Source organism: Schistocerca piceifrons, chromosome 3, assembly GCF_021461385.2.
Source record: "Schistocerca piceifrons isolate TAMUIC-IGC-003096 chromosome 3, iqSchPice1.1, whole genome shotgun sequence".
Classification (NCBI taxonomy): Eukaryota; Metazoa; Arthropoda; class Insecta; order Orthoptera; family Acrididae; genus Schistocerca; species Schistocerca piceifrons.
Window position 1 is genome coordinate 156,100,374 of NC_060140.1, and position 26,680 is coordinate 156,127,053.

The window sequence follows — 26,680 nt, forward strand, 5'->3', positions numbered from 1 at the left end:
TGACTATTCATTGTATTGTATTCCATGTCGTAGTGTGGTGCATGTCACGTAATTTTGGTATGTGTGGTTTGCATGGGAGAGTAGCAAGGTAGTTTCAAAATATTAGTGGGTTATGCTTGTTCCTTCGGTACCGCTCGGTCGGGAGGAAAGTTTTGTGATGATGATTGTGAGAGTCGAAGTGTGAGGTATAATAAAAGATCCACCATCCTATCCAGAGAGTGCACTGTAGCGTTAAATAATTTCGAGACCATAAGGCAGAGAATCACCAACGTTAAGCCATGCCCACAGGGCGGAATTTCTCGTGTTATTGTTGTAGGTTATAGAATTTGTGTGTTTAGGTTATAGAATTTGTTGGAATAAATAAGATAGAGAAATGAAAAAGATCGGTGGCCTTTTCCTTCGAATTGTATGTTGTCATGATATCCAGAATTTATAATGTGTGTGCCACTCATATTCAGTGCGATGGCCACGTGTTGATAAAAGCCGTTAAATAAAATGGAAAGAAAATGTGGTTTTGCCAGTGCGTAGTGAACAGTGAGAGTTCTGTAAATTACTGATAGTCAGAAGCGTGTTTCCGTTGCATATTGTTCATACAGGAGGATAATTTGTAACTTAGTTGTGAGTACGAGAGTTCATGTTACTCGATAAATAAGAATGAATCCACTCGCTTGGCAGACCACTCATCTTGCAGGCCTGACTGCTTGATGCCACAGTATGAGCAAGGCATGTGGGTGCCTCTCAATATCTCACGTAATGACTACGAAGACAAGATAGTTCTGGACTCATGGCGAAAGATGTAGAGATTAATTTTCTCTTTGGCTCGTTTGGGAGTGGAACAGGACGGTAACTAGCAGTGGTACAGGCTACCATCCGCCATGCACAGTATGGCTAGCAGAAAATGTATGTAGATATAAATATAGCTATAATACATTCTCTCGCGCATAAAACATTTTCAGTAATTTTTCTATTAAGCTTGACTGAAAAGATTTACGTGCCTGTTCTGTTAAGGAAATCGTCCGTTGGAAATAACATCCCAAAATCATTCAAATACTGCTGCGAGTTGTCATCCTTTCATTCCCTATCTTAACCCATTTTTAAGAATGAACCTTGTCCATATTGCTATAAATATGCTGTTTTTCGACAGGACATTGCTCTCAATTTCAATGGGAATGGGAACTATCGACAGACCTGGCACCACTATAGCACGGTAGCATGATGAAATTAGACACAGATATATTGCGTACCATTTCTTCCACTGGAAGAGGTACTCGTCACCAGAACTTATGCGAAAAGTAAATGACAGCGAAATATTGTGTATCACCAAACTATGATACATAGAACCAGACTGGTTACATTCCACACCTTTCCTTGTCTCCTATGGGGTGGGATTATGAAGAGAAGTTTTGCAATTGACAAATGTACATAGTTTTCCAACACCTCCTGCTTCTACTAAGTGTGTCAGACTTTACCATTTCCCTTCAAATTATAGTGTATCCCGGTCACAATATTACCTTCAACGTGAACCATCACATTCATAGACAACGTGGAGTTACGTACCTACTTGGAGGGACACGCAGATAGCTGAAGTGACGCTCTTCCGAGACGCTTCAATCTGACTATTGATCATGTATGTACCTATAGATTCTGTTCTGAAGCTGTAAACGGTATGGAGTTAGAAAACGTGACCTGGGAGCTGATCAAGTTTCTAACTACAACAAGAGAACTGCAGTCGAGAGCGAGTTCGCCCAGAAATTAATATTCAGAAGGAAGCCGAGAGAAATTTTTTTTATGGCCGGTTGGAAATGAGAAAAGTTGCAGCATCTGATTTTTCCTAACTTCATCTTATTCTTGAGAAAGAATGCTTACAGTGTAACCCTAGTCACTGTTACAAATGACACATTCAGCGATAAATGTGTGTTCACTCAATTAGCTTTCGCACTATGAATCCGTAATAAAGGACGTATCGAAGAAACACTTTAGCAATGGTTTGGTTTCTAAAATGAACGAAGGCAAATACAAAGCATTATAAAAACAGTCTCGATCACAAGTAACGTTAATTTTATTCTAGTGATCGTTTTCAGTCAAACATGACCGTCTTTATATCACTATCTCTTCCATTAAGAAAATGGGCCAAGTATAATACAACAGATCTTCATACAAACTAACATAAAGTAACTTAGTTACAGGATATGTATTCATTACTGAGGCTATCCAGATTGAAAGTTTTTGTTAATCTGCTTATGAAGTTACTGTAGTTCGAATATGACTTCAACAAGTAAATGCTAAAGCGTAATCGTAAATTATCTTTCATCATGATTTTAATATCTAAGAGTAACAGCAATATCTATAGCTCAGATGTCCCACACTTAATCTGTTTTCCCTGTCACCATACATTTCAATGATGAAAAAAAATTAGCTCCAGATGCTTTGTATCATTATAGTTACCTTTGGCTTCTTACGGTTGCGATTACATTTTTCCAAACGAAGTATTGTGTCACACAGCTCAACCTGTCTCAACAACCACACTTTCCAAGTGCTTTTCATCTGTTTTGAAAAGCTGTTGTTTCAAGATAATTGCTGCATATTCCTCCATGCTGTTCATGCAAAGCTTTTGAAATGTGGTGCTATAGGGAGATATCGAAAATTAGCTTGATAGATCGAATAACTGATGGGAATATACCAGATCTTACACGGAGAAAAAGGAATTTCTGACACAACTTGTGTAACATAAGGGATCAGTTGCTAGGATACATAATGAAACAACTACTGATTTTCAGTTTGTTAATGGAAGTGTGATGGGAAAGACCAAGGCTCAAATACAATATACAGTTTCTTATGTAGGCTGCAACAGTTACTCGGAGACTGCACAAGATACACTAGCATCTTGACGTGCAGCTAACAGTCTTCGCTCAGAAGACAACAACCGCAATTCTCTTCCCGCCATTTTCTCCATTCCCACATTGTCCATTTAGTTTGTTACCCAACTGATAATCTCTACTATTAGTCCTTATTAAGAACTCTGGTACGTTCCACAACACACATGCATCAAATGAGTAGCGAATATCTATAATCCTCGACGTGGTTATAAAGTAGAGCACAATGTTACATAACATATTAAACAATGGAAATAATCGAAAAACTACAACTCATTGACATCATTAAAACAGTTCCTTCAGGAGCTACACTTTCGGGGGTTCGAGAGCCTATGTAACTGAACAGTTATCATTGACAGTATAGTTCTTCATCCTACTCTTTTTTCTAATCTTTCTCTGTGTTCTAGTAAGAGCTTTATTCACTCATTCTCTGAATAGCTGTGTTACCTGCCAAACCCTCAGATGGATCAGACCTGCATCAAGCATCTGTCCTAACAGATGAGATGGTCTCGTAATGTATTAAGCGAAAGGACTAAACAAACTACTAAAATAATTCCGCAAATTAATTAATGTGTATCATCGCAGAGCAGTCGTTTATAGTAGTTATTTCGGAATGACGGCACGTAATCCGTCAATTTCTGCCGAATGCACTGTACAAGAATACTTCTTTTTGTGAGAGTCGTATTTTTTTAAGCGCCTATTGAAACAAATGACAAATCTGTAATAAGAGAACGACGTTCTCAGTCTTAGGATTCGCTTATTTCGTAAGAATGTTGATTAACTGTTGCAGCAACTCCACAAAACAGAGTGGTTTGAAGATATTCCATCTATCCAGTTAACCCTCTCCATACATCAGATTAGATACACTATCCATGCTTGCCTGCTTCCTCTATACGACGTGCAAATTTACGAAGTTCATCTTGAAATATTCCTAAATGTTTCGTTACTGCGCTTCTCCTAATAGTTACATCATTTAATTTCTAGATTCGATTTCAGCAGGATATACGTTGTTTTGCGACGTGCGAGTGACAATTTAACACTTCGACACCGGCCCTGAAGTTCGTGGAGCGCCGCATTACATTTGTAGTCTTTAATTCTCCTTGAGTGACTGCTTATAACGAACAGCACATCGTCTGCAAGTTTCATCAGTCCGCTTATGTTACTGCTGTCATGTAACTTCTGTAGTATGTGCTCCAATGCTGCATGCTAAAACTATGGACCACACACTGATCCCTGGGGGGCAGCCTTTTGTTGCTGTCTTCGTTATTTTCTTTCGTGGGCATGTTAAGGAATCATGTCACCCATTTTGATAATCTCTTAGGCAAATGTACAGCGCTTCTGGACTCTCCAGATTTCTAGGGCGACCGAAGAAAGACGGCCACTATACGTTATGGAAAGTGCCAGTATGATCAATCATCACCGCTAGTGGTATGTAGAATGAGACTCTGTCGCTAGTGAAATCATCTTAGTAACTACGCCTTCTTTTGACTTGCCTCTTCTAAGCCCGTGCAGCACTCTGAGATCTTGTAATCTTTTGCATAACAATTTTTTGAATAGTTTGCCTGAAGCGTTCAAGAAACATATTGGTCTCTAGGATTTGGGTGTCACTGAATCTCTTTAAAGTCAGTACCGCTTTTGGACTGTTATTTATTTGCAGTGTTACATTTACACGATCATGATTTCGTCTTCAAAGCGCCATTACCAAGCGTTTTAATGATACACAGTGCCTAAGATGGCATACTGTCGTATTTAAAATACACTATTACACACATTGTCTAAGGGTCAGTATTTCTGGTAAAGGCCTACTGCTTTGTATTATCACTGAGTATACCATCTTGACTCATCAGTGTAGTACAGACGCATTTCAGACACGACGCATTTTGTGAGCACATTTTGGCGAACTGAATATCGTCCAGGGAGGAAAGCCGAGCACATATTGCCCCGCAATCTCGCCAAGGATCATTGGGAACCCTCTGTTTGAAACAGGGCTAAGATCATGTATGCCTCTGGTCAGTCCACCAAAGGCACCACGACACTTCCAGGCACGGCTACTCGGGTGTTGAGTCGACTGGAGAGTGAAATGGCGACCTGTTATCCTCTGAATTGAGAGTAGGTTCTGTTAGTATGAGAGTAATGTATGTACAGGGTGTACAACACAGACATGGTGAGCGGCCTATTCCACAGTACATTCGTTTACGACACGCAGATCCCATCCCAGGTTTCATGAAGTGTATTTCTCTGTATTTGCAGGTGTGTGTGTGTGTGTGTTTGTGTGTGTGTGTGTGTGTGTGTGTGTGAGTGTGTGTGTGTGTGTGAGGCGTCTGGGAGGGGGGGGGGGAGTTACGGGGTCATCAGTTACGCCTCGCGAACACGTCACGCGCGGTCACATTTTGTGTTTCTGCAGGGTAGTGTAATCCGTGTGCCTTACATAATACAGTTTCTTACCTCCATGGTAGTAGCATTTATTCAACTTCCGAGGCCAGCAGTATTGCAAAATCTCGCGTCAACTGAACATGTATGAGACGTGGCAAAGCTGGAACTTACTCTTATTCGTCCTATATAGCCTGCAGAACCATTGTGTACTTTCAACAAAAGGTAAAAGGTGCTTGGAAAAATCTGTCGCAATATGCGGTTTAACATCTTTATAACTGTCCACATGGACACTACACACCTCTGTTACCGACGGTGAGAGTGGGAAGCACGCAGGGGGGTGGGGGCTTACGCTGTGTATTGATGCGCATGTTTAAGATTCCTTTTTTTGTTGTTGTTAAATGTGTGTTTCATTTAGTCTGAAATTTTTCACATCACTTGTCAATAAAATTACCTTCTTATTGATGGTGTTGCAATTTTTCTCCGGCAGTGCGGCTGACGTTTGTGTTTAACACGGTAGCCGTGTTCCAAAAAATTTATGTAGGAGTTACAGTTTCTTTAAAAATTCTTTGTTATTACGTTGGCTGTCGCGTGATGATACAAGCAAGACATTAGTGTTTCTCAGTCAAGCGACCAATGTGACTTGCTGATTACAAAGGCACTCACACTAAAAGAACATGTATTCTTAAACACATTCGAGGATGGTGATTTGTTCGAAGAACTTCGAGAGCCTCTAATGCCGTAACTGTCGACGTGGCAGGACTGACGTTAGGTGTAGTGTATCGTGTGTCCATTCGTAAACCAATTCGAATTTTTCGAACGCCAAAATTATCTTCACTGGAAACATTTATTTACTGTAATTACCAAAATCGCAATTTCAGCTATTATCACGATATTTACTTACTTGATCCTTGTGTTACCCTTGCAATAAAACCTGTTTGTGAACTTTCCGACAGTGTTCATGAATGGGAAACACTATCAGTCTGAGGATTTTCTGTTGTAAGGTCATATGTATGATGGTCGCTAGGTGTCGTCTACAGCTCCTACAACCCACCTCAGACAGATAGTGATTCTTTTTCGGACTTTCATTAACACCGATTGAACGGCCACAAACGTAATGGAAAGAAAACTGATTGCAAATATGATACATAGCTGTAAAAATTAAATTTCTGGACAATAGCGATACCCTGAAACTGCATCTGTGGTATCTACAATTAATAAATGCAGCAAATGGCGAAAATTTGGTCGTTGCAAACTTTCACCTACACTACGACCCCACCTGAAACTAAATAACGTAATTTTCATTTATTTTACTGGTTTAAGTGAACATGAATCTCAATGTTTCGGTACAGTACCGTGTACTGCAATCATTAAACTTTGCTGAAATCCTCTAAGAAGTCGTTAGGGTAATATAAAACTGGTGCGACATTAACCCAACGTCTTGTTTGCAACTGATCAAAAAAGGCTCTGTAATTGATTTTTATACATCTGTTCCTGTTATACCAAACTGAAACGGACGAAATATTATCTGCTTTTGTAATATGGCGTAACTACTCTGTTTTATTATAAACTTAAGTTTATCAAATTGTTTCGAAGACGGTAGCGCTGAAAAAGCGGCTTTAATGTCGAGAAGAATTTTATTCTGAGTTGTCTTCCTAGGGTTTTCATCATTACCTTAAGCATATGAGTTCGAAGTTTTCGATACACAACTTTTATACTGATGATTACTGAGGTAAGTATTTTATTTTGACTCCGTTATGTAGTACGATTTCACGTTAAGTAGTCATTCAGTCTTTCCATAAGAATATTCTTTTTCAAGAAATGTATTATTAGAATAAATTGTGGTGCAAGTTCACGTAAATCGAGGGGGGTAGTCGCGTTTCGAGCGCCTCAGAACTTCAAACGGATCAATATTTTGCGTGAAGTCGCTAACAGCATTGTGAGCAGTAGTATTTATTCATTTCAACGGACCTATATTATTCATTCTTTGACACAAAGTCTATATTTGCTTGGATAAACCTTCCTTAATTATTATCAAGAGAGTTATCCATGTCTCTGAAATTTTGAAGTAATGACGAATTTGGTTAATAAACCTCGAATATTGTTAATTATTAAGTATGGCTTGCTAGAGTCTACACCATACGTTTTGTAGAAGAGTTCTCCCAATGCACTTTTACATATTTTTTCTGTGATATTGAGATGATATGAATACAAAATCACGATTATTAGTATCTAGTTAAATACATGAACTAACACCCATTCCATGATGAAATAGACTATATTAATTAAAATAAATGAAATATATTAAAAATTCAAAGCAACCTGAGAAAGAGAGGTTCCCCACTTTCCCGAGACAATTGAACACGAGTGCAGGCAGATATGAGCTACTAAGCTTCCACAATCATCAAAATTAGAGCTTGACTACAATTAGAATAAAAACTAATTGTCTTTCAACACTTTTATTTTCAAAATGAGGAAAGATAAATGACATTTAATTAGTGTTGGTGTTTTACTAAACCTCGATCTAATGAGTCAATGCGACTGTGGGACAACTTATTTCTAACAGCTGTTTTGTGGAATGACTAAGCAACTTTCAGGCCATCACGAGTGCTAGCTGCTATTCCTTCTCAGAAAAGAAAGCTAACAATCAACATAGAGATCAGCGATTTGTTACAGAACAAAACTCCTTTCCCGCAATGACACTTGTTTCACCCACATCTTGCAGCCCTCATAAAAAGTCACTGAAGCTAAAATGTTTGCATTATGCGTAGTGTTCGTAAATCACTTTAGAACTGGCAGAAAACGAAAGACTTTAAGCTGCTTATGCTTTGTGTCTGACCACTACCACTAATAGTAGTAATAATAATAATAACAATGTGTAAAGCTTACACTAGTGTAGTAGCTATACATAATCATAGCTATTGTTGCGTTGTGATGTCAGTATGTTCGTTACTATTGTGAAGTGAATAATGGAGTAAATTTATGATCTTTTGTTGAAACTATCTATAATTAAGAGGTTGCATATTCATGAGGTATTTAGGTATATGTGATATAGATGCCTCGATTTTACTATCCCAGAGGCATGGCATGTAGTGAGTAGACCAGGCCTCTGTGAGGAAGATGTTTATCCATTAATTTCTGAAGCTATAAGCTGCATCACATTGTGACATTGTCGAAAGTATTTGGAAACAAAATGTAGTTCTTGATAACATATGTAATCAGTACTACAGTCTTATGAATTATTGACTACAGTAATTATTTTTTTAAAAACAATTTAGTAACATGACAAACACAACTGAACTACTTGTTTTACTACTCAGAAAATTTCTTTTGATTCTTCATAGGGGTAATTATTCTGACTATGTGAACCACTGTTCAAAAATAAAGGTTCTGAGTTTACCGATTCTTACACTTGCAGATAGGAGTCTCAAGCTTTTCTTTGGTAAATCATCATTCATACGTATATCGAGATATGTCAAGGCGTACTAGATCTGATCGGGGACAAATTTTCCAAAAACGAACGGAAAAGTTTTCTTTGTTGTATTTTTCTCTGTGCTCCTAGGTTCGCTGCTGGAATAGTTTTGTCGACTTGCATGTTGTTGGTATAAACCATTTCATATTTCTGTTTTTACCTCAGACTATATTGTCAACATTATGCTGGTGAGTCATATCTAGTAGTTTTCGTTGCGATTCAAACCAGAATGTACGTGTTGCTAAATAGCCGTAGTGCCTTTGTGGAAATTAAATGTACAAGTATATGATTACATTACACTGCAATTTAGTGGTTGATAACAATGTTTGCCAGTTTTCTGATGAGAACACTAATTGATTTGGCCATTGTTCTTATCACTATTAATAGGTCAGCATCAATAAATTTCTAACCCGAATAAAATTCCCGCTATCCGTCTGTTACCTCCGTCACCAACTACACGTTACGTCACAAGTAGGGGAAGTGAGATGTAACTTCATCTTTAGTGTCACAGAATCAAACCTTACGGCAACTGTTAAGAATGAGTAATGGCCGATAGTAACTTACTGATGGGCACTCGCTAAATTTCCCTCGTGGCAACTGCGTTAGGAGCTCAACTTTCTCTACCTGCGGCTTCTCTGACGGACGCTAGGGATCAGGAACTTTGCTGCAAACGATTTTTGGAGTGCTCTCCCGTTCCAGTTTGGTACAAGCCCTCGTATCAAGAGGAAGAACTATGATGCAACCGGCATTCTTCGTTACCAGATGAAAAACTCGGTAGAAATTGTACTCTATACACTGAAGTATAGAGGATCTAAGATTGTCGGTCATTTTTTACGCAAACTGAGAATAGGGATGTATTTCTACTGTTAACATCTACATGACTTCTTTACGATTATTCTGAAATTCAGACAGAAGTGTTTGCATAGCTTCGTAGAAGCAGTTTCAAACTGTTTCGGGACTATTGCACTCTCGAACAGAACGTTTAAAATGAGCCTGTAAATATTGTCATGATGTCTCAGGTTCCCCTTATTTTATTACGACGGTCTTTTCTCTCTATGTAGGTAGAAGGTAACAAAATATTATGGTCTTTTTCTTCGTCGGGGACCACAGCCACACAGAATTTTTTTTAAAGAAATTCATGCCATTGGACTTTTAATTGTTCATTTATTTTATACAAACTAAGATTTCGGAACTACGGTTCATTCTCAAATGCTTTTTGAAAAGTTAAAGTATGTCTTACCTGTAGTCAATGACAGGTCACAGATAGGTTAGAAGTATTTGACCATTTCAACTTGTTACTAAGGCCGAAATAATGATTATGTATGATAAAAGAAGACTTAAAACTCCAATGGTGGAAATTTCTTTCAGAAAAAGATATTGTGGCATTCTGAAGAGAAAGTTAGTGATGACAATTTCTTCAGTAGATCTCGCTGAAAGGGAATCCGCCTTTACTCTATCTCGCCTACTGTATTCGTGACTATCTGTTTCACGATAATGCAAAACGAGTCGCAAATATTTGAACTCTTTCGATATACTCCGTCAATCCTATCTGGTAAGGATCTCATAATGCGCAGCATTGCTCCAGACGAGGAAGGGCAAGCGTAGTATAGGCAAACTCTTTAGTAAAACTGTTCACTTTCTAAGGGTTCTGCCAATAATAAGCAGTCTTTGGAGCGGCTTCCCCACAAAATGTTTCCAGTTTAATTTGTTCGTATTTTTGATCCATAGGTATTTAACTGAGTCTACAGAACTTAAATTTGAATGAATCATCATGTAGCCAAAGTTTAACCGATTACTTTTTAGCACATGTGTGGATGACATCATACATTTAATTGTTCATGGTCAGTTGCTCCTCTGTGTAACATGCAGATATCTTGCCTAAATCATTTTGCAATTCGTATTTAATGTCTGTTGTTATTAGTAGACGATAAATGACATCTGCAGACAATCTAAGAGGCCTAATTAGTCTTTTAAATCGTTTATAAAGATCGGGAACAAGAAACATAGCTGAAACTATACTCTACAGACATGCAGTTTGGTTAGAAGTCGCTTTTGACGAACGGTGTCAACACTCTTCGGCAAACTAGATAAGTAAATGGAATTAAGTTTAGGTCTTATGTCGGCAGTACTACCTACTTCGTGTGAATAAAGAGGCAGTTGTGTTTAACAAGAATGAGTTATTTTAAATCCGCTCTGCTTATACTGTATGTTAGTAGTAGTTACCTACGACACATTTCACAATGTTGGAACACAGTATATGTTCAATGACCCACAAATTTGTATTAAACAACTTTGCCCAACGAATAAATGTTCCACTCCCGAAATTCGTCGAATATGAATTGTCTTGGCTTTCATTTACTGACAACGAAACGACTGTTCTGTTATCTGATTATCATTCTCATGAAACAGCTGAAATAAACAATGGATATCGAAAAAAAATTATTTCCACTGTCGCAGGATGCTACAGCAGCGGTTTTGAATTATTTCAGAACGAAAATAGTATTGTTTGAGAAGTCATTAAAATCAGTAAAGTGTTTTACCCTTTAGGGGAAGCATCTAACTGTGTAAAAGTAGCTGGGTATGAAAACCATAGGCATAAATCCATATAAAATGGGAAAATGCTGAAAAAGTAACTGCAGATGTAACCTCTCCGTCATAAAACACGTCCAGTTACTTTTGCTTCGTTTTTACATTTTGTATGGCATTATGACTGATGGATTACATATCCAGCTGTTTTCCACCATCTGAAATGCCCCACAGTGTGAAACGCGTTTTTGGAATTAAATAGAGTCACAACCAAGACTGTTTTAAATCTGAAATAACAGTCGATATCGATCAACTTTCATTCAGATCGACATTCACTAGAAGTGAAAGTATTTCTGTTTATGACAAGTTCACTTATTTGGATGGTCGGTCAGCTGCTAATAATAGACCTGTTTATTGAGAACGGGAGAAACTAACATGTACTCCAAACGTTATATCGTCATCACGAAGACGAATTCGGTATTCACTGCTGTAAAAATGTCCCCCGTGCGCTTCTTCCTGCATTAAAGTTGTAACCTAAGTGTGTTCATACTGCCCCCAGTGCTTTTCGATATCATATCCGATCAAATTCTCACTTTCAATTACTTCGTCGTGTCGAACTTTTATATTTGATTGAAGTCAGGTAAGATCCTTGTTGATCCTTCTACCATAAATTATTGTGGCTACGTGTCCCGACAATCTTCATTTAATAGTCATTAGCCACAAATATGCCTTTGACTCCAGTCCATTACTCGATCCATGCGTTTGTCTCCAAAGTAATTCCGAACGTGCTTCTCTTCATCATTCTTTGAGAAACCGTATATTTTTGTAGTGTTTCTTGCGTTAAAAGCCAATGTGTGATTCATAAGGACAGGTATCATAGGGAAGTGGGTCATAAATGTTATGAGATCGCCCCTCCTCACCTTCACACCCACCCTCCCCTTGCCCCGTGACCTCCTAGCGAAGGAAATCTTTCTTAACCCGTTTCTGCTCTTTATGTATGCCCGTCCAAGTGGGATGGATTCGACAAAAACTTGGTAAAACTCCAGAGATACGTGCTCACACGGAGTAAATTATGTGTCTGTGGACGATGAGCTGATACCAAATTGCGTCCGAAATGTGTTCAGTCCGATTCAGATCAGGCGAAGCTGCTGGTCAACGTGATATGACTATCATGTTCCACGCACTGCGGTAGCATGATTATTGCCTTGTGACACAAACCATTGTCCTGCCACTGTGGAAGGCATCGAGAATGAAGTTATGCAGATCGTCAGCAGGAAATTTCACGCAGTCCACAGTCACCATTATGGTGATATGTATTAGCACCTCACGTCCCTTGCACAACCAGCTGAAATTGCCCCCTCGGCGTAATCCTTCCACAGGCCATTTAGTGCCCTGAAACACCAATCACATACCACCTCGGCAGTCATGGACTGTGCGGCTGGTCCCGGCGGAGGTTCGAGTCCTCCCTTGGGCATGGGTGTGTGTGTTTGTCCTTAGGATAATTTAGATTAAGTAGTGTATAAGCTTAGAGACTGATGACCTTAGCAGTTAAGTCCCATAAGATTTGACACACATTTGAAATTTTTTTTTAACATACCACCTCTACCTCTGGCCCCACACGTCTACGTCGGCGGTGCGCTACACGATTGCGCATCTGCTCCCCTGGATGAGGGTGTAGGCGCGACCATCGACATGAAACGCGATTCATCCGACCTGGCGACACTTTTCTTACTTTACATAGTGGGCACGCCGACGAAATCCAAGTTTTGTGATGAAAAAAATCCAAGTTCTTGCAATATCGCCGACCGAGTATTTTCAATAGACTATCACGACGGTAGCACGCATCTTTGCCAGTTCAATGATGCTCATTCCCAGACGCCAAGTAGTAACAGATTCTGGATATTTAGTTTGTATCAATGGATATCCGCAATTTCTTCCCGTTTCGTCTCTATAATGATTCCATATTCGCCTCTTCCTGGCGGAGTGTTCGACCATGGTTCACATATTCCTGCCAATATCGCCGAATAGTGATATCACTCGTACTCAAATGTCGAGCGATTCGCCGATTACTCCAAATGGTTTCTTTCAGCCAAGCTACAAGGCCTGTCTCAATTTCTGACATCTGTGTCACGCTCCTGTCTGTCCAATAGAGTACACAGGACGAAATTCGCAAAGACTTTATGCCCTGGTATTGACATGTCCCCTGTTAAGTACCCTTGATGGTGAAATCGCGCTGCAGCGTCATATATTCATAGCTCGGCTGTCTAATTTCTCAATTTCACTTTTTCTGCCGGTATTTGTATGCATGTCAGTTTGTAATTGGTTGACATAACTCCTTCGTGTATATAAATCTGTGATCAGTTGCCATAATTCCTTTGTGGTGGATCTTTCTCTTCCTTTTTTTTCTTTTTTCTTAGAGTGTACTTTACCTATCGCGTAACGGGCACGCAAGGTCTGCAGACGCCAATCAAATTAGGTGTGGGCGGTGGCGAATAACTTCTGACTCATCAAAATGTGTTTCACTTTTGGAAAAAGGTGCTAGATGTAGTGCTATAATTCGAAAAAAATTTTTGTTTACATTCTTTCTTCTTTATTCCTTTTTCGCGTACTCTAAAGGTGTGTATCGAAGAAATAAGCTCCGTAGATATCATTCCTTCGTTCACAAAGTGATCACGTTTCTACCCTCTATCCGACATTATTAATCGCTTTACGATTTTTCTCTTTACTATTATATTAACAGGAGAGACTTGCCGCCAAGCTATTGTTATCATATCTACACCTCGCTGAGCTGGAGCCCTAGCCTGGAGATACGTAAAGGCTGAATTTAATAACGATAAAATTCAGCACAATAATATTCGTAAATGAAAAGGTGACAGTTTTCAAATGACTGGCAGTTGCATTGTATACTACTGAACTGTATTAAACTATGTTTAAGATTCACAGCCTGTGAGATTGTGGAAGAAAGAGTAAATTTAAAATACTTTGAACCTGCAGTAATGGTTTCATGAGCTTCAGAACGTCAAGCTTAAAATTACTGTCGCCAAATATGTCGAACAAAGATAATCTACCCACGTTTTGCTACTTATTTGCTTGTTAGGACTACTATGTACCCATTTCGTTTAATATTCGAAAATGAACTGCGTGAATCTCGAGGTACCCTGTCCGTCCCAGTTCCTATCTCATTATAAACTGAAGGAAACCACTGCGTGGAAGGTACAGTCCTATATTAGCAGCATATTAACGGAATCGCTTCAACTACCGGACAGCTTTATCATGTCAGAGGTGTGTCCCTCTTTTTATAATCATAATTACGTATTTGGTACGTGAAAAATTAAATATATTTGTCGTTTCTCAATAATATAATGAAACAGGTTCATATGACCTATTATAAGGATAACTAAAATTTTATGTAAGCTCGTACATAGACGAAACGCAAGAAGAGACGTAATCATACTTCCTGTCGTCAATGTTCTTAACATTTAAAATCACTACCAGCTTTTCCAATGTCCTCTGTAACCAAAAATTTCTTCGTGACAAGGATATGAACCAGCAATTTTGTTTACAATTTTTAAGGCAATTCTTGACCAACAGAAGACTCCAGGCACAACTAACGACCCTGTCACGTGTATGCTACCAGCTTTCTTCTCCAACTTCCCAGTCTTCGTAGAAACTACTCTGCCTTCGGGTTCCCATACACATTTTTAGATTGCCGCCGGCCGATGTGACCCAGCGGTTCTAGGTGCTTCAGTCCGGAACCACGTTACTGCTACGGCCGCAGTTTCGAATCCTGCCTCAGGCATAGATGTGTGTGATGTCCTTAGGTTAGTTAGGTTTAAGTAGTTCTAAGTCTAGGGGAGTGATGACCTCAGATGTTAAGTCACATAGTGCTTAGAGCCATTTGAATAATTTTTTCTTTTTTGCCGTTTAAATTCAAATCGGCGCACACCTTGATGTTCAGTTTTAACCTGGAAACAACCCTTCGGGCTGTGGCTAAGCCAACACTTTGTTGCAGACCGATGCATTACTTCTAGAAAGAGTCCCTTGGATAGCGGCTAAATCATTTGCGTACATCATTTCCGAGAGCTAGCGTTACAATGTATGCAAAACTTCTTCCGTGAAGCAGAAGATCATTGATATGGTCTGTCAGAACCGAAGGCCAACTCGTGTGGCCTTAATGACTGCATGACAAAAAGCTTTACGCCTCGCCTGGGACCGCCAGTACCGATATTGGTCTGTTGATGACTGGAATTCTGTTGCCTAGTCAGACGAGTTTGTTTCAAATTGTATTTAGCTGATGGACGTGTATAGGTATGGAGATGAGCACATGAATCCATGGATCCTGCATGTCAGCAGGGGACTGTTCACGCTGGTGGAGGGTCTGTAATCGTGTGGGGCTTGTGCACTTGGAGTGATGTGGGACTCCTGATAGGTCTAGACGCGACTCTGACAGGGGACACGCACGTAAGCATCTTGTGTGACCACGTGCATCCATTCATGTCTACTGCACATTCCGACGGACTTGGGCAATTCCAGCATGACAATGCGACACCCCACAGGGCCAAAATTGCTACAGAGTGACTCCAGGAACAGTCTCCTGAGTTTAAACATTTCTAATGGCCAAAAATTCCTCAGACATGAGTATTATTGAGCAAAGCTGGGATGCTTTGCAACGTGCTTTTCAGGAGAGATCTCAACCCACTCCTACTCTTACGGCTTTATGGACAGCCCTGCAGGATTCATGGTGTCAGTTCCCTCCAGCACTACCTCAGACAATAGTCGAGTCCATGCCACGTAGTGTTGCGGCACTTCTGTGTGTTAGCTGGGGCCGAACACGATATTTGCCAGTGGACCAGTTCTTTTGGATCTTCAGCGTACATTGGTCATGCACGGAATACGTATCCGGACGCTTTTACCAGCGATATAGCAGAAAGAGATTAGATACTTGCGGTTCAATGTGCTGTCGCTAGTAAATTTTTGAGCAGAGTGCCCCTGTTTAGAAAGTATAATTTTGCGAACCGAATTCGCCTGTGTGTTTTTGAAAACAAAACATCCCGGTAATTGCCCTAAGCGATTTTGGTATAGAAAAGAAAATGTATATCTGAATGGCATGAAGGATCATATTTACCGGTGATGTGGATGAGACGTACCTGTGGTGGTGAGGTTGCAGAGGACAATGTTGAAGGCCATGGCGAGGAGAGGCGCGGGCGCTCCAGACCTCATGGCGGCAGGCGCATGGTGCCGCGGGCTGCACCCTGGAAAAACAAAGCCAGCACCACTGAGCTCTTACCGTGCGCCACGTGTACATCAGCAGCCACTGTAGCTTTATACGCAACCCTCAATAACATGCCGACAATCGATCACCACGCTGCAGAAATACACTAATAACAGCTGTAAAGATGTGCTCAGCCCTACGAATAGGAACTATAAATACTGTACCAAGCTGCCACCATTCAACAAGATTTTGCACCATAAATAATTTCACATACGTTCCATTAGATTAGATTGGTACTTGTTCCATAGATCATGAATACGACACTTCGTAATGATGTGGAACGTGTCAGGTTAATAAAAGGTGACTATACAAAATATTAAATGACACTTAATATATTTAATTTTATTTTTTTCGTGGGGGTTGGGGAAATTACCCACTTACTATATCCAAAAATTCATCTAATGAGTAGAAAGAGTTGCCATTAAGAAATTTTCTTCATTTCCTTTTAAATGATATATGGCTATCTGTCAGACTTTTGATGCTATTAGGTAAGTGACCAAAGACTTTTGTGGCAGCATAATTTACCCCCTTCTGACCCAAAGCTAGATTTAACCTTGTCTAGTGAAGTTCATCCTTTCTCCTAGTGTTGTAGCCATGTACACTGCTATTACTTTTGAATTCGTTCGGATTGTTAATACCAAATTTCATAAGTGAATATATATATGGTGAGGCTACAGTGAAGATCTCTAGCTCTCTAAATAAGTGTCTGCAGGATGATCTTGGATGAGCTCCAGCAATCATTCTGATTACATGCCTTTGTACAATGAACACTCTTTTACTCAATGATGAGTTACCCCAGAATATGATGCCATACGAAAGCAGAGAATGAAAGTAGGCGTGGTAAGTTAATTTACTGAGATTTATATCGCAAAAATTTGCAATGACCCTAATAGCATAAGTAGCTGAACGCAAACGTTTCAGCAGATCTGCAGTGTTTTTTTACCAGTTCAACTCCTCATCAATGCATAAACCTAGAAATTTGAATATTGTGCCTTAGCTACCGATATCTGATCGAAGTCTATATTTATGAATGGTGTCATTTCATTTACTGTGTGGAACTGTATGTACTGTGTTTTGTCAAAGTTTAATGAGAGCCCATTTGCAGAGAGCAAGTTAATGATTTTCTGAAAGACATCGTTTACAATTTCACCAGTTAATTCTTGTGTATTGGATGTGATAGCTATACTTGTATCATCGGCAAAAAGTACCAGCTTTGCATCTTCGTGAATATAGAATTGCAAGTCATTAATATTTATTAAGAACAGCAGAGGACCCAAGACTGAACCTTGCAGCATCCGATTCTTGATTGTTCCTCAGTTTGAGGAATCATCAGTTTTTTGCATATTATGTGAACTGCTTATTTCAACTTTCTGCGCTCTTTCAGTTAGGTATGATTTAAACCATTTGAGCGCTGTCCCATTCATACCACAGTACTTGAGTTTATCTAGAAGTATTACATGATTTACGCAATCAAAAGCCTTTTAGAGATCACAAAAAAATCCCAATGGGTAACTTCCGGTTACTCAGAGCATTTAATATTTCATTAGTGATAGTATATATAGCATTATCCGTTGAAAAACCTTTCTGGAAACCAAACTGACGTTTTGTAAAATCTTTATTTTTACAAAGGTGTTAAGCTACTCTACAATACATTACTTTTTCTAGAATTTTCGATAAGGCAGTCAGAAGAGAGATTGGGCGGTACTTGTTGACATTAGACGTAACCCCGTTTTTATGCAGTGGTTTAAGAATGGCATACTTCAGTCTATCTGGGAAAATACCCTGCTTCAGAGAGCTATTACATATGTGACTAAGAATCCACTTATCTCTTGGGAACAAGCTTTTTTATCCTACTGGAAATGCCATCAATTTAATTTGAGCGATTACACTTGAGGGACTTTATTATCTTTCTAATTTCATAAGGAGAGGTGTGTGGAATTTCAATTGTTTCAAATGATGTGGGTAAGGCCTCATCCATTAACTGCCTTGCTTCTTCTAATGAACATTTACATCCTATTTTCTCTACAACATTTAAAAATGATTATTCAAAATGTTTTCGACCTCCAGCTTGTTATTTGTCAAGTTTCCATTCGTTTAGATGATAATGCCGTCATCCTGTACTCTTGGTTGCCCTGTCTCCCTTGTAATAGTATTCCAAATTGTTTTGATTTTTGTTGTCAGAGGTATTAATCTCAGACATGATGCACATGCTTCTGTACTTTTTAATAACCTATCTCAATGTAGTACAGTAGTTTTTATAATATTTGGCTGTTTCTGGCTAATTACTCTTTCTTGTTGTTAGATACATTTCCCTTTTGTGGTAACAAGATATTTTTATTCCTTTAGTAAGCCAAGGTTTTTTGCATGGTTTCTTATAATTAAATTTAACTACTTTCTTGGGGAAATGAATTAAGGACAAATGTAAACAATTCTCAAATTCCACTCCAGCCAGCACCAAATCAAAGAAAACAAGGCCAACGCCCCGTATCACAATCAGAATTAAAAACGATGAGAAAGCCAATACTGCGAATACCAGAGCAAACCCAGACGTGGCCTTATCGTAAACTCACCAATGACTTCAGCGAGGAGGATAAATAACTTACTTCTGACAGAAACGCTTGATTTGGCAAGAAGGAGTAAAAGTTTTCAAGTGCACCTATCAGACTGCTGATATTGCGAAAAGACGACAAGCTGCGAACCTGAAAGGCATTTTTGCCAAATAGAGGGCTGGTGAAGAACCAGAAAAGTAGGTCATATTCGATCATCGTCGACCAAGCGTAGCGTCGACCATTATCTCAGACGAACAGCAATATATACTTCGGGTTTCGGGTCTTCACAAGAATTACGTTACAGCACACAAGCTACGAGACCGAACCTTTGATGCCCTTCTACCATTCGCTAAGCTGACCTCTACCTTCGAAACTGCTACCTGTCGGATCTGTTGAACTTGGTCATTGTGAGCTGGTAACCTCTCAATCACTTATGAGAAGACTTGGAGAAATCTGCCTCTGGCTTCATGAGGCAAACTAAAGGTACTTTTCGTACGGTCAAGCAGTCGGAGTATTCTGGAGGTGAGATAAGCGCCGCTGCTCCAGACTAGTACCTGCAATAGTGTAAGCAGTCATTTACGTCCCAGGCCTCTCTTGGAGGAAGGTTAAACTGTTGGCTGGTTGCTTGTTTTGGGGAGTAGAACTGCTTAGTTATCAACCCTTTTTTATAGGTCACATAGGTCTCGGTTGAAATCATACTCCGAAAGAATTCTATAGCTTAAAATTGGAGAGACAAACAAAACGCGTAAGACGAACTGTGAACTACACAGAAGGAGAAAACGAAAGAAGCAACCCAAAAGTTGCTATGCTGTTGTTCATTTCCATGCAGTGCACAGCCGCTGATAGGTAAATAAATGATGATCCTAGACACGAATTTATTTGCAGTTCAGTTCAAAATACTGTCTTGGTATCCTGGCGTAAGTACATCATGGTTATCCAAGGTGTTTACTATTTTTGGAGAAACTGGTTTGAGTCAACTGTCTCAGCTTTGTTCAGTCCAAGCTATTCAACGGACTCATCGCTGTCTGCTCGCCGATATCGAATTTTCTATACTGACAATCGAAAAGAAGTTGCTTGAGAGGAATTAGGTCCCTAATTTGTCATGGTCTCGGACAGAAGCAAACACTGGTAGGTTGTGGTGATGTCAAATATTTTATTCCCCTTAGAACACCTCTTGCAGTTGTTTGCTTTACATTCGTCACACTTTCCACAAACAGCTATACCATTTGAAGCAGATACTTATGCTTAGTCAACCGTTAGATGTCTAAACTTGCACTCGAAAGGAATTGGCTTTAAACATAAGTACGGCCATTATTATTCATATGTTTGTGCTTTCCCTAAATCAAATACCTTACTTGACTGGATGGTTCCCTGGCAAAACTATGTCCGATAGTCTTCCTCAATGATCTTTTGTACGGAAAGATCTCAACTTCACTGCGATGTTAAACATTAATACAATAGGACAGTCAGTCTGAACCATCCAGAGCCAGCCCAGCCATCTGGGTAGGGAGACACAAGTAAAATGTTCTCTGCAGGTAAGGAGATGGAAAAGATTCTGAAAAAGGAAGTCAACTGTCTTTCCGTATTCACAGACGCCCACAGTTTAGAATAGCAGTACAATGTACAAGAAGCAGGTAAGATGCAAAACCAATGATATTTCGACATTCATAAAGTTTCACTGACGTCTGGCGTTTACTGTATTGTGTTGAAGTGCGGCTGTCTGTACATCGGAAACATGCTGCGCTGTTTCCTCCAGTGCTTTGTGGAGCACGTACAGACTCTCTGTTCGGCCAGTCTGACATGTCTCGAATGGCTGGGTGCAGCACCATCAAAGAACAGACATATATTCTATTTCGCAGAGGCAAATGGGTCGTGTCGTTCCAGTGGCTTCTGAGAAGCGTTGCATTTACGGTTACTTGACGAAGTTGTCTAGCTGGCCGGGGCATTTCTATTAAACGGGACACACTTTTCGGGAGGTACTTGTTTGTTGCATCCAGTACTCCGTCGGTGGTGAATGCTGCTATCGGATACCTATACAAGAGCACATCCCACACGAAAAAGGGATTGGCATGTAGATTACAGTTTGTTAAGTTGTTGTAACGTTATTTTTCTTCGTTGATCATCAGCGGCCAGACAACACAGCTTGAATTTTCACTTGTTCTCGACGCTTTCTTATAGCTTTTGTGGAAATGTTATTAGTCAACACTCCATCTATTATTATTCAGCTGATGTATTCATTTACCTATATGTCGAGCCATCAAACAACTAAAATGAGTGAATTCGTATACGGACAATTAGTTCCTACATCCGTGATAACGTTCGCTAAGCAGTTACAGTGCTACTTTATGTAGTATCAACACGGTATAAATGATTCACAGTACTGTACCTTCTACCTAACGTAGGGGAGGAAAATCGAGATTTATTAACAAATGTACAAGGATACCGAGGATACTAAAAGTAGTTTCCTCTTCTTGATGACTTCAGTCTAAATCTACAGTAATCTGTATAAAAAAAAACAGCATGACAGAACTTTATAAACAGAACATTCGTACCAGAGAAGCTGTTGTCGTATACCTTGGAAACAGGGCGACAGAGAGGCCAGAAACGAAAAACTGAAGTACCCTCAAGTGCACATATGATACAATATGGTCCAACTAGACTTCCATCACAGAACGTATGTCTGTAAGAACACCTTTGCAGGTGCACCTCAGGTTATTTGGAAACAACTTGCACCGTCGTCGGGGTTCACTAATAGTAAAGATTGTCAGTGATTCACACAATCACCTTAAAACGAGAAATAGCTGGTAACCACTTGCGTGTGATGCGTAGAATGGCAGTGTGGATTGGATGCGGCGACACCAAGGGATTTCGGAGCACAGTGCTCCACTTTCCGTCTCAAAGGCACGTGGCTTACATCAAAGCGCACGTGCAAACCACCCCACTCATTACGTCAACGTTGCAAGACTCCGATAACAAAGCGATGATACAATTAGCTGTGTATGCGACGACAGGCAGTCACAAAAACTGGTCGCAAGAACCCAACGAATAAGCACTTCCGATTTCCTACCAGGAGCGGAGGCATCAGTGATACCTTTAGTAACAGAGAGCGGCGGACTTGCGTGGCGGGCCAGGCAGCGGCCTCCAGCTACCTGCTCCAGCTAATACCGGCTGCAGTAATCCGACAGGTTGCTGTAGTCTCCACCAGTCCATTGCACCCACAATAGTCGAAGAGGTGAGCAGATACGTTACCCTAGACAGACCAGAAGAACGTGTGAGTATCCTGTTACTTTGGAAAGCATTTTACTTTCTACTTTTGTATTTTATTTATACACTGCAACTGACAGCCCTAACCAGCACTGGGGGATCTGACAGCACCAAGTGTGAGGCTGTTTCCCACGCAGGTATTGGTAGTGGAGGGAACATATGGCGCGGCAGTGTCTCATTGGGGTGAGGATAAGTATGCAAGCCACTAAAAAAGAATCGTGCTTAGCTATCCACACGTAACTGAACCACTTATATTCAGGCACGAAACCTAGTGTTTTCTATATTAAATATTAGTTGTTAAGACCACTTTTGCCAAAGTAAACACTACGAGGGCTCTACAGATCGTTAGAGCTATAATACTGGAATAACACTATACAGTAAATCAAATTGATTAGTAAACAAAAAATAAAATCATTCAGCTACCGATCTCACGTGAATGGTTAGAAACATCTATGAAGATGCAGAAAGTATTTGCTGCATGCTTGTCTCACTTGTTGGTGAAAGGCTGTAATGCGAGTTTGTTATTGTACCAGTCGTCTTGACCCTGCATTTGTGATAAATTATTTAATTACTTCATTGTAGACTATTTTACATGTTCGTTAATGAGTGCACTGTAATATCGTCAAAGGACCTATTTAAAACAGATTAGCTACCCGCACTCTACGATTATAGACATACAGGTCTCCTGTTTGCAAACGATTTCATCGAGCTTGCGGAGCTGCTTTAAGGGACAACACTAACGAGAGCTCTACATAGAAGAGGTACGAAAAGTCGTACTCGCCGATTGATTAAGGAAATGCAGGAAAGGGTTAGTTGATGCAGTTTCGAGTGGGAAGATACGAATAGTTTACCGTGTGACTCCAGTACTGTTTTCTGCGCACGCATGACGTAATTGACACACTTTCATGGGGTTTAGTATTTCGAGAAGATAGTGCAAATAGATTCCCACATCCCTGTTGCGGCCATAACATGGCGCAACCACTAAACAACCTGTCTCTCTTCAGCAGTTTTGCCAGCCGGTGTGGCCGTGCGGTTCGAGGCGCTTCAGTTTGGAACCGCGTGACCGATACGGTCGCAGGTTCGAATCCTGCCTCGGGCATGGATGTGTGTGATGTCCTTAGGTTAGTTAGGTTTAAGTAGTTCTAAGTTCTAGGGAACTGATGACCTCAGAAGTTAAGTCCCATAGTGCTCAGAGCCATTTGAACCATTCAGCAATTTTCAATCACCGGAGGTGGAATACTTCGAGATTAGACCGACGAGTGATAAGCGTGTTTGGAATAAAGTGTATTATTTAAGAGGCACCACCTCAGCTGTGTATTTTTAATTTGTTTGCCCTTTATTTCTTTCTAGCACAAGAAGAAATTTACTGTAACAGTTACTGCATTTATGGAAAACATCCAAGATACAGTGAGTAACTGAAGCTTCAAATTAGTTTGACAGGTTGTTAAAATTCTGCAACACTTATTTAAAACATTACTGTTCAGTGGCATTAATAAAACACGCAAGCTTGTAGGACCATAGCAGCATATAACAAATAAATAATAATGAATAATTAATTATTCATGAACAATTAAATAAATAAATTATTTTAATAGCTGATTGAAAGTTCTATAAGCATTTTTTAAAATGGATGTTGCTCAGTAGCATTATTAAAGTTCAGATACGCGTAGGACCATAGCGGCGTAGGAAAAGTGAGTGAAGGAAGTTATCGTAACAGCTTGCGACTGAGGTTTATACTTAAATAATCATTGTGTCAGCCCTAGTCAAAATGAGTTAGAAAAAAGAATTATTTAGCAATAGCTATTAGTTATGAAACTCTTAGTTTAGAAACTGAAATATTCTACCTAATTCAGTTTATGACAGTGTTTTTTCATATTTATAGGGTGTATTTCTCTGGAGTGGCTTTTTGAAAATCCTGTAGAAATTTAACTTCTTTTCAGTTGAAACTTTGCCATCACTCTTTTCATTACTGGTTAGCTAGACATTTCTACCCTATGCGTAAAAGAGTGTGAAAGAGCTGGTACAGATTAAAAGATGAAATCCATTGTGTTGGTCTCCTGCGAGTCACGTTGGCAACGAACATCGTGAATATCTAATGTACTCTGGAAGAAATGGAAGTTAATATGGCGGTCGTACGGACGACTACTTTCTTGGCGGGAAATGAATTTAATGTCTATTGTTATGTAGCTTCAAAGATAAATGAGGCAAAAGTCAAGTTCGTTATGCCAGTTACTGAAGCTTCACACGGGTTAGTCCTACAGTTTGCTTAGTTAATCTGTGATCTGTGGTGCAGTCCTGTTGCTTAATATTTTGAGACAGTGCATAACATGTTTGGCAGTGATATATTGTAGACTGCATTAGTCAACAGTGCCACTGTAAGTAAAATAACTATTCATTTCATTACACTCTCGCCATAAAGTGCCAGGATTAAATATTATCGAATGATTGTCGTCGTGTAAGGAAAATGAATACTTTCTAACTACACATCTTCAGCGTTCTTGAAGTAATTTGAGTAGCTGAACAACCTACAAAGCTATAAAATATAGTAAGGGAGTGACAGATGGCAAGATTTTACCTCTCGTCAACAACCAGGGCATTAGCCGCAGTGCAAATTCCAAGAGGGGAAAATAGGAAAAGGGTACTACCCCGTCCTCCTCAAAGGAAACATCCTTGCATTTTCGCTCCGCTATTTGGGATGGTAAATCTAAATTTTGACAGCCAAGTGCCGTGTGGTGGTTTCAACCGGCGTCCTCGCAGATATGAATGCAGGGCCATAATGACTGCGTCACCTGCATCGGATTCTGCACTTTTTATTTTTTTTTTTTTGAGGTAGAGTCATCAATATTGACTGATTTAATGTGGCTCGCCACGACATCCTCATCTGTGCCAATATCTTCATCTCAGAGTAGCACTTACACCTAACGACTTCAGATTTCAACATTTTTCGTAGAAACGAATCAAAAGGTTTTGATTCGGTTATTTTCCATTTTACCCACAATCCATGATTCACTTCCATACACTTTCCGATTGAAAGTAGCTTTGACAAAAACTGACTTTAGTGGAAAACGTAATAGAGGATGCACTGAAACAGAGTTGTCTTTAAAATGTATCCTGATTTACGGTTAATAGGAAAACAAAGAAAGTTTTTCTGTAGCAACGAATCATAAAGGTATTGATTCTTTTCTTTTCCATTTTACCCTCAATCCATTATTCACTAGCACACACTGTTGTCCCTACACGTTCGTTTCCACAAACTTGCTCTTTCCGATTGATAACATACCTTTGACAGAAACAGGCTTTAGTGGGAAACGTAATAGAGAGTGCACTGAAACGGAGTTGTCTTTAAAATGTGTCCTGATGTACGGTTAATAGGAAAACTGCTCTCTATAGTTCCATGGAAGTCCGTACCTGATGTCTTAACAAATGTGCTACCATCCTGTCCCTTCTCCTTGTGAGTGTTTTCCATATATTCCTTTTCTCTCCGATTCTGCGCAGAACCTCCTCATTTATTACCGTATCAGTCAACCTAGTTTTCAACATTCGTCTGTAGCACCACATTTCAAATACCTCGATTTTCTTCTGCTTCGGTTTTTCTACAGTCTATGTTTCAATACAATAAAATGCTTTGCTCCAAATGCACATTCTCAGAAATTTCTTCCTCAAATTAAGGCCTGTGTTTCAGACTATTAGACTTCTCTTGGACAGGAATGCCTTTTTTGCCAGTGCTAGAGTGCTTTTGATGTTCTCCTTGCTCCGTCCGTCCTTGGTTATTTTTCTGCCCAGGTAATAGAATTCCTTAATTTCATCTACTTCGTGACCATCAGTCCTGATGTTAGTTGCCTCGCTGTTCTGATTTCTGCATCTTCTCAACACTTTCGTCTTTCTTCGATATACTCTCAGTCCATATTCTGTAGTCATTAGACGATTCCATTAAGAAGAGTATGTAGTTCTTCTTCACTTTCATTCAGGATAGCAATGCATATGTGAATCGTATCATGATATCCTCTCACCTTGAATTTTAATTCCACTCTTGAACCAAGTCTTTTATGCTTCTACGTTAGTACCACTAACAAAAACAAATATATTTTTTGTTTTGTGTTGCCTATTGGGGGTGTGGGGTAATCATCCGTGATACGTTTACGCCTTTCACTACCAATCACATTGTAGTGGATCACGATTTAGATCCGAGCAGTTGCTTAAATTTTATATAGTAAACATTAGCAAAGGCGACCGAACATTTCCTGCATAACGATTCACTCTCGTCCTGCGAAGATCATTGGCTTGAAAGCGGAGAAAGGGGGGGCAGGGAGCACAGTTTCAGGGCAACCTCTTGTCCTTGGGGTGCAAAACTGCA

General features: G+C 39.7%; 1 protein-coding gene across 1 annotated transcript in view; it reads right to left on the reverse strand.

Moving 5' to 3' along the window:
- Positions 1–26,680, reverse strand: part of LOC124788475 — a 768,283-nt gene that overhangs the window by 401,985 nt on the left and 339,618 nt on the right. Inside the window, exon 2 of the mRNA XM_047255746.1 lies at positions 16,389–16,493. Within this exon, the coding sequence (XP_047111702.1) occupies positions 16,389–16,461 (73 nt within the window). The 5' untranslated portion in view covers positions 16,462–16,493. The remainder of the gene's footprint in view (positions 1–16,388; positions 16,494–26,680) is intronic.